This window comes from Ruditapes philippinarum, unplaced genomic scaffold, assembly GCF_026571515.1.
Source record: "Ruditapes philippinarum isolate M1 unplaced genomic scaffold, ASM2657151v2 ctg630_1_1_1_1, whole genome shotgun sequence".
NCBI lineage: Eukaryota > Metazoa > Mollusca > Bivalvia > Venerida > Veneridae > Ruditapes > Ruditapes philippinarum.
This window is the reverse complement of record NW_026857642.1, coordinates 155,850-170,115: the sequence shown is the minus strand read 5'-3', so window position 1 is coordinate 170,115 and position 14,266 is coordinate 155,850. Positions and strand designations below refer to the sequence as shown.

Here is a 14,266-nt window from a genome sequence, read left to right as displayed (position 1 = left end):
TATATTATAGATACGACTAAATGTGACATTAAATGTTACATTATAGATACGACTAAATGTGACATTTATTGTTTTTAGATACGACTAGATGTGACATTTGATGTTTTATTTTAGATACGACTAGATTAGATGTGACATGAAATGTTATATTATAGATACGACTAGATGTGACATGAAGTGTTATATTATAGATACGACTAAATGTGACAATAAATGTTACATTATAGATACGACTAAATGTGACATTTATTGTTTTTAGATACGACTAGATGTGACATTTGATGTTTTATTTTAAATACGACTAGATTAGATGTGACATTAAATGTTATATTATACATACGATTAGATGTGACATTAAATGTTAAATAATAGATACGACTTGATGTGACATTAAATGTTATATTATTCATTCGACTAGATGTGACATTAAATGTTTTATTTTAGATACAACTAGATGTGACATTAAATGTAATATTATAGATACGAGTAAATGTGACATTAAATGTTTTATTATAGATACGACTAGATGTGACATGGAATGTTATATTATAGACACGACTAGATGTGACATGAAATGTTATATTATAGATACGACTAGATTAAATGTGACATTAAATGTTATATTATACATACGATTAGATGTGACATTAAATGTTATATCATAGATACGACTAATTATGACATTAATCGTTATATTATAGACACGACTAAATGTGATATTGAATGTTATATTATAGACACGACTAGATGTGACATGAAATGTTATATTATAGCTACGACTAGATGTGACATTAAATGTTATATTATAGATACGACTAGATGTGACATTAAATGTTATATTATAGACACGACTAGATGTGACATTAAATGTTATATTATAGACACGACTAGATGTGACATTAAATGTTATATTATAGACACGACTAGATGTGACATTGAATGTTATATTATAGACAAGACTAGATGTGACATTAATTGCTTTATTATAGATACGACAAGATGTGACATTGAATGTTATATTATAGACACGACAAGATGTGACATTAAATGTTAAATAATAGATACGACTTGATGTGACATTAAATGTTATATTGTTCATACGACTAGATGTGACTTTAAATGTTATATTATAGATACTACTAGTCGTGACATTTAATGTTTTATTTCAGATACGACTAGATGTGACATTTATTGTTATATTATAGATACTACTAGTCGTGACATTTAATGTTTTATTTCAGATACGACTAGATGTGACATTAAATGTTATATTATAGATACGACTAAATGTGACATTCATTGTTTTTAGATACGACTAGATGTGACATTTGATGTTTTATTTTAGGTACGACTAGATTAGATGTGACATTAAATGTTATTTTATAGATACGATCAGATGTGGCATTAAATGTTAAATAATAGATACGACTTGATGTTACATTAAATGTTATATTTTTCTTACGACTAGATGTGACATTAAATGATATATTATATATACGACTAGTCGTGACATTTAATGTTTTATTCTAGATACGACTAGATGTGACATTGAATGTTATATTATAGACACGACTAGATGTGACATTGAATGTTATATTATAGATACGACTAGATGTGACTTTAAATGTTATATTATAGATACGACTAGATGTGACATTAAATGTTATATTATAGCTACGACTAGATGTGACATTAAATGTTATATTATAGATACGACTAAATGTGACATTCATTGTTTTTAGATACGAATAGATGTGACATTTGATGTTTTATTTTAGATACGACTAGATGTGACATTAAATGTTAAATTATAGATACGACTAGATGTGACATTAAATGTTAAATAATTGCTATAACTTGATGTGACATTAAATGTTATATTATTCATACGACTAGATGTGACATTAAATGTTATATTATAGATACGACTAGATGTGGCATTAAATGATATATTATAGATACGACTAGATGTGACATTAAATGTTATATTATAGATACGACTAGATGTGACATTAAATGTTATATCATAGATACGACTAATTGTGACATTAAATGTTATATTATAGATACGACTAAATGTGACATTGAATGTTATATTATAGACACGACTAGATGTGACATTGAATGTTATATTATAGATACGACTAGATGTGACATTAAATGTTATATTATAGATACGACTAGATGTGACATTAAATGTTATATTATAGCTACGACTAGATGTGACATTAAATGTTACATTATAGATACGACTAAATGTGACATTCATTGTTTTTAGATACGAATAGATGTGACATTGATGTTTTATTTTAGATACGACTAGATGTGACATTAAATGTTAAATTATAGATAACGACTAGATGTGCACATTAAATGTTAAATAATTGCTATAACTTGATGTGACATTAAATGTTATATTATTCATACGACTAGATGTGACATTAAATGTTATATTATAGATACGACTAGATGTGGCATTAAATGATATATTATAGATACGACTAGATGTGACATTAAATGTTATATTATAGATACGACTAGATGTGACATTAAATGTTATATCATAGATACGACTAATTGTGACATTAAATGTTATATTATAGATTCGACTTAATGTGACATTAAATGTTTTATTGTAGATACGACTAATTGTGACATTAAATAATATATTATAGATACGACTAGATGTGACGTTAAATGTTATATCATAGATCAACTTATTGTTACATTAAATGTTTTATTATAGATACGACTAAATGTGACTTTAAATGTTATATTATAGATACGACTAAATGTGACATTAAATATTATATACGACTAAATGTGACATTATATGTTATATTACAGATACGACTAAATGTGACATGAAGTGTTGTAGCGATGACTTGTGTAATTCTGACTGTTTAGGAAGTGGTGTGGTTTCATTTACCAGCGCTTCTCACAAACCCTCGTCAACAACAATTAAAACAACACCAGGTAGTTATAGCTCTTCTAACCGATAAACTTTAATAAACCGGTATACATTTAGCTTTAATGTGTGTATCTAGATAAAAAGTCAAATATTCAGGCCATTGAGTTTTCTTAGAAATGAAATAAGTTTAAAATGGATTAACATACCGTTTACATGAGCATGTTCTTAGATTTTGGGCATTCAGTAAAATATCAACAAAAGTGCTGTTCATGCGTAAATATATTATAAGTCAGATTCGCTAATATCGCGTTTCGATATTTCTATTCCGTATAAAGAAATCGGGTTTTTCATCCTTATCACGTGATACTTCGGGAAACTATCGGAGCCTCAATTGTAGTCATGCCAAATTGTTACACGGCGCCCTTAGTCACGTATATTAAAAAAGGGACATGCTGTTAAATATTGCATGCTTTCATTTTGGAGATTAATTAGATTAATACATGACCAACATGTATTAATCAAACTTGACAGTTCAGGTTTTTTGTTAATGATCTTAACAGTTTTATCAACAAAGAAAACGACGCCCACCACGACCACGCCCACTACGACCACCACTACCACTACCACTACAACAACACCGGCAACAACAACAGCAACAACAACACCGACAACTACACCGACAACAACAACAGCAACAACAACAGCAACAGCAAAAGCAACAACAACAGCAACAACAACAACAGCAAGAACTACACCCTGTGTTGACGTACAAACTTATTGTTACTTGTACACAGCAACATATTGTAACAGTCTCTGGGGTTTACAACACTGTCGGAAATCTTGTAATCTATGTGATGGTACCTATCAAATAACGTCTATAAAATATTTTATATTATAATCTTATTGTTAAAGATCCTGTCTATTTATTTCATGGTTTTATTACATAAATATAATGCTCAAATGAAGATTTATCAATATTGTAAGTTCCAAAAAGATAATACCGAATTTGCATTTCATGTCAATAAAGGGAGGTATTTAGAAATTCATTTTCTATAAAGTCTAAGACGATTTTTTCAACAAGAAATGAATGCATATATTCTAATGATTACATATAATGTGGACAAATATTTGCAGTACATACTTATTTTACATATTCTTCGATGTTTGAAAATAGTTTTAGAAGCATAATTATATAAAATTTCACTTAAGTCTTGTTACAACCATCGTTACAACATACAGGATTTTAATGTATATACAAGAATGACATCATGTACGAGAATGACATCATGTACAATGAAACCAAATTATGTCAAACAAAACATAAGAGATAGACTGTGTCAGATATTATAATGCTTCTTACACGTGCTTGTTTAGACTGTGGCTATCTCTTTCATGTCCGTGGTAAGTTAATAATTAATTCAACAACAACACCAACAACAAAAACACAAAAGGAATAGACAATTCACAAAAAGATATAGTAAATACATTGTATTTGTAGTTGATTTGAACACTCATTGTATCGACCAGACGACATGTAACCATGAAGCATTAAGGTCATGCCATACAGACTGGGGACTGTCAAATTGTATACGCTCGTGTAATCGTTGTTAAGGTAGGTCTATATAAACAAGGTAGGTCAATACAAACAGGGGATTTCAAAATTGTATACGTTCATGTAATCTTTGTTAAGGTAGGTCTATATAAACAAGGTAGGTCAATACAAACAGGGGATTTCAAAATTGTAAACGTTCGTGTAATCGTTGTTAAGGTAGGTCAATACAAACAGGGGATTTCAAAATTGTATACGCTCGTGCAATCGTTGTTAAGGTAGGTCTATACAAACAAGGTAGGTCAATACAAACAGGGGATTTCAAAATTGTAAACGTTCGTGTAATCGTTGTTAAGGTAGGTCAATACAAACAGGGGATTTCAAAATTGTAAACGTTCCTGTAAAAGTTATCAAGGTAGGTGAATACAAACACGGGATTTCAAAATTGTATACGTTCGTGTAATCATTGTTAAGGTAGGTCAATACAAACAGGGGATTTCAAAATTGTATACGTTCGTGTAATCATTGTTAAGGTAGGTCTATATAAACAAGGTAGGTCAATACAAACAGGGGATTTCAAAATTGTATACGTTCATGTAATCTTTGTTAAGGTAGGTCAATACAAACAGGGGATTGCAAAATTGTATACGTTCATGTAATCTTTGTTAAGGTAGGTCAATACAAACAGGGGATTGCAAAATTGTATACGTTCGTGTAATCTTTGTTAAGGTAGGTCAATACAAACACGGGATTTCAAAATTGTATGCGTTCCTGTAAAAGTTGTTAAGGTAGGTCAATACAAACACGGGATTTCAAAATTGTATACGTTGATGTAATTGTTGTTAAGGTAGGTCTATACAAACAGGGGACTGCAAAATTGTTTACGTTCATGTTATCGTTTTTAAGGTAGGTCAATACAAGCAGGGGACTGCAAACTTGTATACGTTTATGTAATCGTTGTTAAGGTAGTTCAATACAAACAGGGGACTGCAAACGTGTTTACGTTCACGCAATCGTTGTTAAGCTAGATAAATACAAATAAGGGATTGTTAATTGTATACTTTTATGCATCTATGTAAACATTGGATTTTAAAATTGTATACGTTAGTGTAATCGTCGTTAAGGTAAGTCTATACAATAATTGTATACATCCATGCAGTCGTATATAAACTAAGGATTTAAAGATTTTATACTCTTGCTATCGTTTGAAGGTTAGTCAATACAGACTTGGGATTAAAAAAAAACACTATAAGTTAGTGCTGCCATTGTGAAGGAAAACTTTACGGACTGGGGATTGAAAAAAAACATACGTTGCGCAATAGTTGTTTAGAAAAGTATATATAGAGTATGAGTGAAAACTGCCTTGCTCGTGCATACGTTCTTAATGTAAGTTTTTTAAAAACTAAAGGCTGACTTTATTGTGGAGGAAAATCTCTTATGAGTAAGTTAACATTTTGTGCAATTATTGTTGTTATGTCGACTATTATATCCATTTTTCTGTGCATACACTCCCGGATGGGGTAGGTCATTCACATCGTACCTCTGCCCTGGCAGCGTTACAACAGTTATTAGTTCTTGCGAAAGTGGAGGCAACTAGTATTGGTTAACTGCTAGACAGCCTGCCCAGGAACATTGCTCTGGAAATTGTCATTTTGACTTATTGCCGTGATCTGGAGGGTACCAACACCATCACAATCGCTGTTGAAGCAAATCTTTTATACCATTGAACTGAAATATTGTACTTGTTCGTACGTTGTTAAACAGATAGATAAAACTTGTACGTTTCTTTCAACTACATTAGAAACAAATCGAATATTAAAACTCTGTAGAAGCAAGTAGGTTCTTTAAACAAATATTTGCATGTATTATCGACGTTGTATAATATATATTAGATATGATTTATTTTGATATTTGATATAAGATTATGTTTTTCTGTTACAGACCAATACATGTCGAGCTGTGTGTCTAATGTCTAGACTTGAATTATTTCTGTTAAACAAATAATTCTGAAATATACTTTGTACGAAAGTGTAACTTATTCGTTGTTAATAACTGCTTCTTTTTAATATCGTATATATTCCTAAGATAAGAAATACTATAACTACTGATACTGGGCTTTTATTGAAAATTTAGCAAATTCTGGTTACGATAATATTTAATTTATTTGACATGGAAGACAAAACAAAGAATAATCCAGGTGGCGTGATTTTAAGTGTTGCTATATTTCTCTGGTCTTTACAGATCAATGATTTAATGTTTATAATAAAGGACACAATAAGAGGGTATTAGAGAGATGAGAGGTGTTGCACATTTTATTATTTATTATGTTTACATGTACATTTAATCAAATCGTGTAAACAAATACTTTCCGTTGTTCTCAAGGGATTTACCATTTTTCAGACTTTTTTTAACGGATTAAGAAGTTTTGCCCACAGCTTTTTTGTTAAAGATAACTTTTATTGTTAATGTAAGGGTAGGTTCAGACCGACTAGCATCCAGTTCAGCTTCTAATAGTTTATATTCTCTGACGGACGCTAGTGAACGCTGTGCTAGATAAAACAGCTAATTCACATTTATTTCTTGTGGACTCGAGCTTTTAAATGTGTCCATGAGCTTCTGAAAATGTTAATGCACGAAAAAAACTCTGCATAAGCACTATTCTTGCATAAACGTATACGTCTAAATCGTATAATATCTGTATATCATATAAAGAATTCATTGCTTATTGACTGGTAAGCTGTTATTACATGGCGCCCTGAGTCACGCAATTAATAAACATGAGAGAATCTATCCGTTAATGCATGTTTTTCCCCGGTAATATGTATAGCTCGTTCATCAATTTTGATATATAGTGGTGTTGATAATTATTATATAAGGCAAATTATTTATCGCGCCTAAACTTTACATCCTGAACCATTACTCATTCATACCCATTCAGGTTTCCTGAGAGATTGTGTTCGCTTCGCAGGTGTAGAGATCCTGGTTCGAATGCATGAAAAGGCATTCTTTTATTTCATTGTATTTTAGATATTTTTAAACTCATTAATTTTAATTCTTCGTGAATTTCGTACACCCAAGGCTATTTAAAACCATTAAGTTTTAAACAGATTCGCAACAGAGTTACAGTCAAGGCAGTGGATATCTATGTCCTAAATTCTTGAATAATACTCAATGGAAGAAAATAGATATATGCAAAGTTACCAAACGTTTCTTAATAATGCTGGATAAAGTTTTGTCAGAGTTTGAATTACCTGGAAATTATTGGTTAAGTCTATCAACACCAAAGACAACGTTTTGTTATAATGATTGTCTACTCCCGATGCTATTATTTTCTGTAGGTGTTGTACGCTGTAAGTGTTCTGATCTGTACGAGTATGTGGTCGTATGTGATGTACGCTGTATGTGTTATACGCTGTATGTGGTCGTATGTGATTTACGCTTTATGTGTTGTACGCTGTAGGTGTTCTACTCTATATGTGGTCGTATGTGATGTACGCTGTATGTGTTATACGCTGTATGTTGTCGTATGTGATGTACGCTGTAGATGTTCTACTCTGTATAGAGTCGTATGTGATGTACGCTGTATGTGTTATACGCTGTATGTGGCCGTATGTGATATACGCTGTATGAGTTGTACGCTGTATGTGGTGAACTCTGTATGTGGTCGTATGTGATGTACGCTGTATGAGTTGTACGCTGTATGTGTTATCACTGTATGTGGTCGTATGTGATATACGCTGTATGAGTTGTACGCTGTATGTGTTATCACTGTATGTGGTCGTATGTGATATACGCTGTATGAGTTGTACGCTGTATGTGGTGAACTCTGTATGTGGTCGTATGTGATGTACGCTGTATTTGATGTACGCTGTATGTGGCCATTCGTTATGTACGCTGTATGTGACCTTATGTGATATACACTGTATTTGACCTTATGTGATGTACACTGCATGTAGCCGTTTATGTGATGTACACTGTATGTGAGCTTATGTGATGTACACTTATGTGGCCATATAATATGTACGCTGTATGTGGTCGAATTAGAAATACGATGAATGTGGTCGTTTGAAATGTGTGCTTAATGCGTTTGTCTGAGGCGACATTATTTGATCTACGTTGAAATTTGGCCGTATATGATTTACTCTGCGTGTGACTGTAAAGTCAGTTAAAATAGAATACCTACACTGAGTTATATATGTTTATATGAGTCTATTAATGTAGTTTTTATCATATAAATTATCGCAGGTATCAGCAAACAAATTTCTGTAGGCGTAACGACTTATATCAACATTACATTAACAACCGCTACTGTTGATAAACAACTATTTTCCTATGCATTTATATTTCTCTCATTTCAATGCATGTGAAGATTTTATTCTGGTTCATTTATTTTTACTCTCGTTATCTCTTTGTATTTGAAGATAAAACAGTGAGGTAGACATTCTATTTTCATATACTCTTATGAGGAGAACGCGCAAGTTTTTATCAATTAAACTAAAAGAGCTGATAATTATTTTTTCAGTGCGTCAGTATCTATAAATATATAAATTCGTGTAATTTAATTACTGATTTGAACAGAACAGAAAATTGTTGATCTATCTTGATCATCTAAACGGGGCAGAAAAGAATTTATAATGTAAACAAAATCAAATAATTCACCAGATTTAGTATCTTTCAATGTGAGTGACCTACCTAATACAATATATAATATACATATATTTATTATATATACAAGCATTCATTAAATGACTACCATTTACTTATATAATTTGAACCAATCATCATCATCATCACCATCATCATCACCATCATCATCATCATCATGGTATTATCATTATTTATGGAGTTTGATTTGTAACTTTTTGTTCGTATACAGTGGCGGTTTACATAAACACAAATAATAATTATGAAAATAACGGTTGTATTCCGGTGATTTAGTTAACGCACACTAACAAGGGAGTTAAATGCGTATGTTTGTATGTACGGGGAGGTAGCAATGGCATGGCATTGTGGTTTGGTAACTGACATAGAAAAATATTTCTCCTCACGGCTGTGGATTTCCACTACTGACTTAGCATTATTTTATATGTCGCGGCTCCCACAAATGGGAACCAGGGGTCTTCTTTTACAAGTAAAACGGAAGTCGTCTGCTACGATCATATCACATTTTATCACTGTTCATATGACCTATAATAAACGTCTATACATTGAAGAGATCGCGCACGTGCCTAGTTTATTTTTTTTATCTAGTAATGATACATATAGAGATCAATGAGAACTGTGCCAGGTTCCTGGTGAAACTTTCATATATCAGATAGTGTTGATTAGATGATACATTTCCTCGTATCGTTTACATTTCTTAGATTAAATGTGAGTTTTACGCAGCTCCTGAAGAGTAAACACACCAGTCTATCCCATCAATCTCTGCTGTAGAAATTTACTCTGCTTCAAGAACATTTGAAAATAAAATCTGTCACAATTTTATCTTTGATGCAGCAATATTTGTCTGGACTAGAAACAAGATACATTGTTATTGTTCCACAAACATATTACATACATTCCGCGTTCTTATGTTTCTATGACAACAATTTTTAATGGATTATTATTTTATTTTACGATATGACTCATTTATGTTGTTATTGATACTGGCCGCTGGAGCTTTACAAAAAGTTGATGCAAACGAAATATATCATATAACGGATCTTGGAACGTTAAAAGGGAAAACACAAAGTGTGAGTTTCGGAGGGAAGTTTAAAAGTGTCACCAGTTTTCTTGGAATTCCATATGCTAAACCCCCTATTTGTGAAAGACGATTTGCGAGACCAGAACGTTATGGTAGTTTGAAAAGTTTTGGGATATACAATGCTTTATATTATCGATCAAGTTGTATTCAGTTGGCAACTTATCTTTATATGAAACATTTTAGTCAGAACGAGGATTGCTTGTATCTTAATATATTTGTTCCTGAGGTTCCAGAACCACTGATCAATTCTCACAAATATGCTGTAATGATTTATATTCATGGCGGAAGTTTTGCCGCCGGTGGGGCTGATGTATATGCTGGTGACATTCTTAGTGCGTTTAATGACGTCATTGTTGTGACGATTAATTATCGACTAAATGTCTTCGGTTTTCTCAGCAATGGCGATAAATCCTCTGGAAATTTTGGGCTTTGGGATATGAAGATGGCTATCGAGTGGGTGCATGACAATATCGCGGATTATGGAGGCGATCCCTCCAGAGTGACGTTGTTTGGTAATTCGGCTGGTGGGGGCGCTGTACTCTATCAAGCGATCAATCCTGATAACCGAGGTTTATTTCATAGAGTAATATCACAAAGTGGAACATGTTTTGCATTCTGGGCGTTGCAACATAATCCAGTTCATAACTTTTATACGTATCTAAATAAGACAGGGTGTAATCTCGGCAGTTATTCAGATCAGTTAGCATGTCTACGTAAATTGCCAACAGATAAATTATTTGTTTCAAACACTTTATTTGTACCTGTCGTTGATAATGACTTTTTATTAGAAGACCCATTAACTCTATCAAAAGCTCAAACTGATGCTGGTAAAAAAGCTATGGACTTTTATTCGGATTTAGATCTTTTAATTGGTGTTCTTAGTCAAGATGGAGCATACGCGAAAGGTAGCTGGATTAATGCTGAAGAAAATATAAACGGAGTGTCAAGGTCATATTTCACAGAAAAGTTTGTTCCCCGGATGTTACATGAAGTTTACCACAAATTTCAATCAACGCTTGTAACATCGTTTGTTATCCACCAGTACACGAACTGGACAGCCCCAAACAATACTCTACTGAATAGAGAAAACGTTATTGACCTGGAATCAGATGTTACGTTTTTCATTCCTGCAATACATGCTGCAAAAACACACGCTCGTGTAGTACCTAATCATGATGATAGTAGAAATAATACGTACTTCTATCTATTTGATCATAAACCAGACTTCGCCCCTATTCCAGACTGGTTGACCGGGGCTACACATGCCATGGAATTACCTTTTATATTTGGTTTCACAAAAGCTCTGGAGATAAAGATGACGATGGATTATGAAGCTGTTGATCCTTTTGTTACTTCACAACAAGACATTCAGTTTTCATATCAGCTCATGACATATTGGACTAACTTTGTAAAGTCAGGGTAAGTGACAATCATGTATGTTTTTAACTACGAAATAATTAACTACAAATTCATTTGTATTGTAATAAAATATAATAAATAAGAATACTAGTAAAGGCCAAAAGACCAAAAGCTATGGCGAACTATGACTAGCATTTTTAATCATATACGGTAAATAACAGATTTCGTCTTCATTAAAATAGATAAGACATGTAAAATAGTATCACACTTCTTACTCCCGTGAGGTGTTTATATAGCCGTATGAACACTTCTACGGCTGTTCTAAATTCAAAATTTCACCATATTTATGTTTCAATGTTGAATCCTGCTAAAGTCGGTGCTAGGGAGCATAAACGTTAATTTGCATATTACAGTACCGTCCATGAACAGGCTCAATCAAACCGAGCCTGCAACATTTTCCATTTTGTCGTTTTGGGCGTTCTTTAGGGATTCTGTTTTTCTCTATTTTATGACATGATTTCTGGAAACATTTAGATCTATTCAGTTTTATATTTTTCTATTTTCTTTAAGGAACCCAAATATGGATGGAACAGAGACTTCAATCCAAGGAGCAGACCTTATAGAGTGGCCTCCGTATACATTGGACACACAGCTATATTTAACTCTTAATCCAAATATGACGTCATTGTCGGTAAACCATCACATCATTGCCTCGCGTGCGGCATTCTGGGAAAATATAACTCCCTTACTGGATGAGTGTAACTCAAACTCCGCCTCACTTTATTTTACATTTAATAAATGGATTTTATCTTTCTATGTATATCTGTATTTAAATATATATTAATAGGTTATATGTATTTTAATTTACATTTTCATAGACATGTTTGTATGTGTGTTTACATTTAAATAGATGATATAATACTTAGTTTAGAGATAAACGAATCATAAAGTGAAGTGAACAACGTTACATTTCCTCGTGTTTTCCCCTTTTTTTAAAGAAATAGGTCAAGATGTAAGATCTTTCTTGTTCTATGTAAAGTCGAAATATACAAGGTAATTAGTCCCGATGTTTACCAATCTTCAGTCTGTAGATAATTGGTAAATTTAGAACAATACAAATGTTAACTTTGTTGTTCATGCTCACTACCATGGATATTTTAAAGATAACACAATTACAGTCATTCCGACAAAATGGAATGAAGTCATCGAGCATACATACTGTATAATGTACATGCTGTTGTAGTATATGTAAATTGTTCCGGTTGTATTTTGTATTTTGGATTTATTACCAATGATGAGAATTATTATTTTAAGGAAAGTCGTCTTGAACATAATTTTATATAGGAATGATTTGAAATTGGTTGAAATAAAGAAACAATGAAATGTCCTGTGATCTATTTCGAAGGAAGTGAGTTCTGCCTTCTGTTTTCCTACGATAACGTACCGTCCACCTCGCAGTTTGTTGATTTTAAGTTTACTTTGACTTTGACACGGTTATTTTTATACGAGGGTCATTTAATACGTTCTGTCACTGGAATAAAATATTGTAACCGCTAAAATGTTTTCTTTTTCAAACCTTCAAGGAATTCTACCCTCTACTGCAATGTACTTTTGTAATTCGAAAAACTTAATGATAATCTTCTTTTGGAATCTGTCGCAGGCACTGATTAATTGCGCTGCCAAGAGAATTCCTGGACAAATATCTTGCACCAGAAAGTATTTTATTAAGCCTGGGAAACCGAAAGAAGTCGCAAGAATAAGGCGGATGGTTTAAACTTTAACATTTTCAGACGACAAGAAAGACTTAACACTCTTGTTTTTAGAGCAGAGGCATTGTCATGTATGCGATGGACTTCTGACCATCCCTTGTTTGGGCGCTTTTTATTGTAAAACGTCTTTTTTCAATTAAGATTTATGTAGAACTGTTTAAGGATGAAAAGGTTGAAAAAGAAAAAAAATTTCCCTTTATTAGTACAAGAATATTTGCTCGCCTACGATAATTTGCTTTGTTCGATTTTAAGTTACTTTGATTTGACAATTATTTTCAGAATGTCATTTAATTACTTCGCACTAATAAGGTATTGTATAAAATTATCTTTAATATCGGGAAATTCTACCCCACCATGCACTTGTATCCAAAACATGAATCTTATTTACTGGGCTCCGTAACTGTTAAGGCGCTGCAAATAACTCTGACAAGTATTTGCTACGCCAAAATATTGTTACGTTTAAGCCGTAAAACGGGCCAAGTCCTGGAACACTGTAACTTTTCAACGAAAAATTTAACCTCTTAGATTTTAACAGGTGGTCCATGTATACAATGATTCTGATTTTTTTCTTTTATTTTCAAAACGTTTTATTGGACCATTCTTTGAGGATCAAACATATGTACCAAAGTTTCATCCCCTGTAAACAAGGTAGAAATAACAAGACTATCACAGTATTTTATGTTTTCTTTTAATGTGTTCATTTACACTCAGATGGTATGAAACAAACCATTGCCTTGGTAACTGAGGTTGTATGCCTACCTGAACGGTAGTCATCTTTGACAGACAATTTGACAGGTATATGCAGCATAATTTATTAAATGTCTGCTTGTTGCAGCTATATCAAACCTAAAGCGTCATTTAATGTACCTTCCAATTTTAGTTTTGTTGTCCATTGTACAATATGGTCAGTAAATTTGTAGGTGTATATGACTGAA

The 14,266-nt window shown here is 32.4% G+C and overlaps 1 protein-coding gene and 1 long non-coding RNA gene across 2 annotated transcripts; both read left to right on the top strand.

The window, feature by feature from the left end:
- Positions 1–3,602: 3,602 nt before the first annotated feature.
- Positions 3,603–6,494, top strand: LOC132750473 (uncharacterized). The gene is made up of 3 exons (XR_009628552.1): positions 3,603–3,768; positions 4,410–4,523; positions 6,402–6,494. It is a non-coding gene; the product is annotated as an uncharacterized LOC132750473 (long non-coding RNA).
- Positions 6,495–9,538: 3,044 nt separating this feature from the next.
- On the top strand, positions 9,539–13,483 carry LOC132750472 (bile salt-activated lipase-like). The gene is made up of 2 exons (XM_060740469.1): positions 9,539–11,622; positions 12,133–13,483. The coding sequence occupies exons 1-2, from the start codon at positions 10,055–10,057 to the stop codon at positions 12,404–12,406; spliced, it is 1,842 nt and encodes a 613-aa protein (XP_060596452.1). The 5' UTR covers positions 9,539–10,054; the 3' UTR covers positions 12,407–13,483.
- Positions 13,484–14,266: the final 783 nt, after the last annotated feature.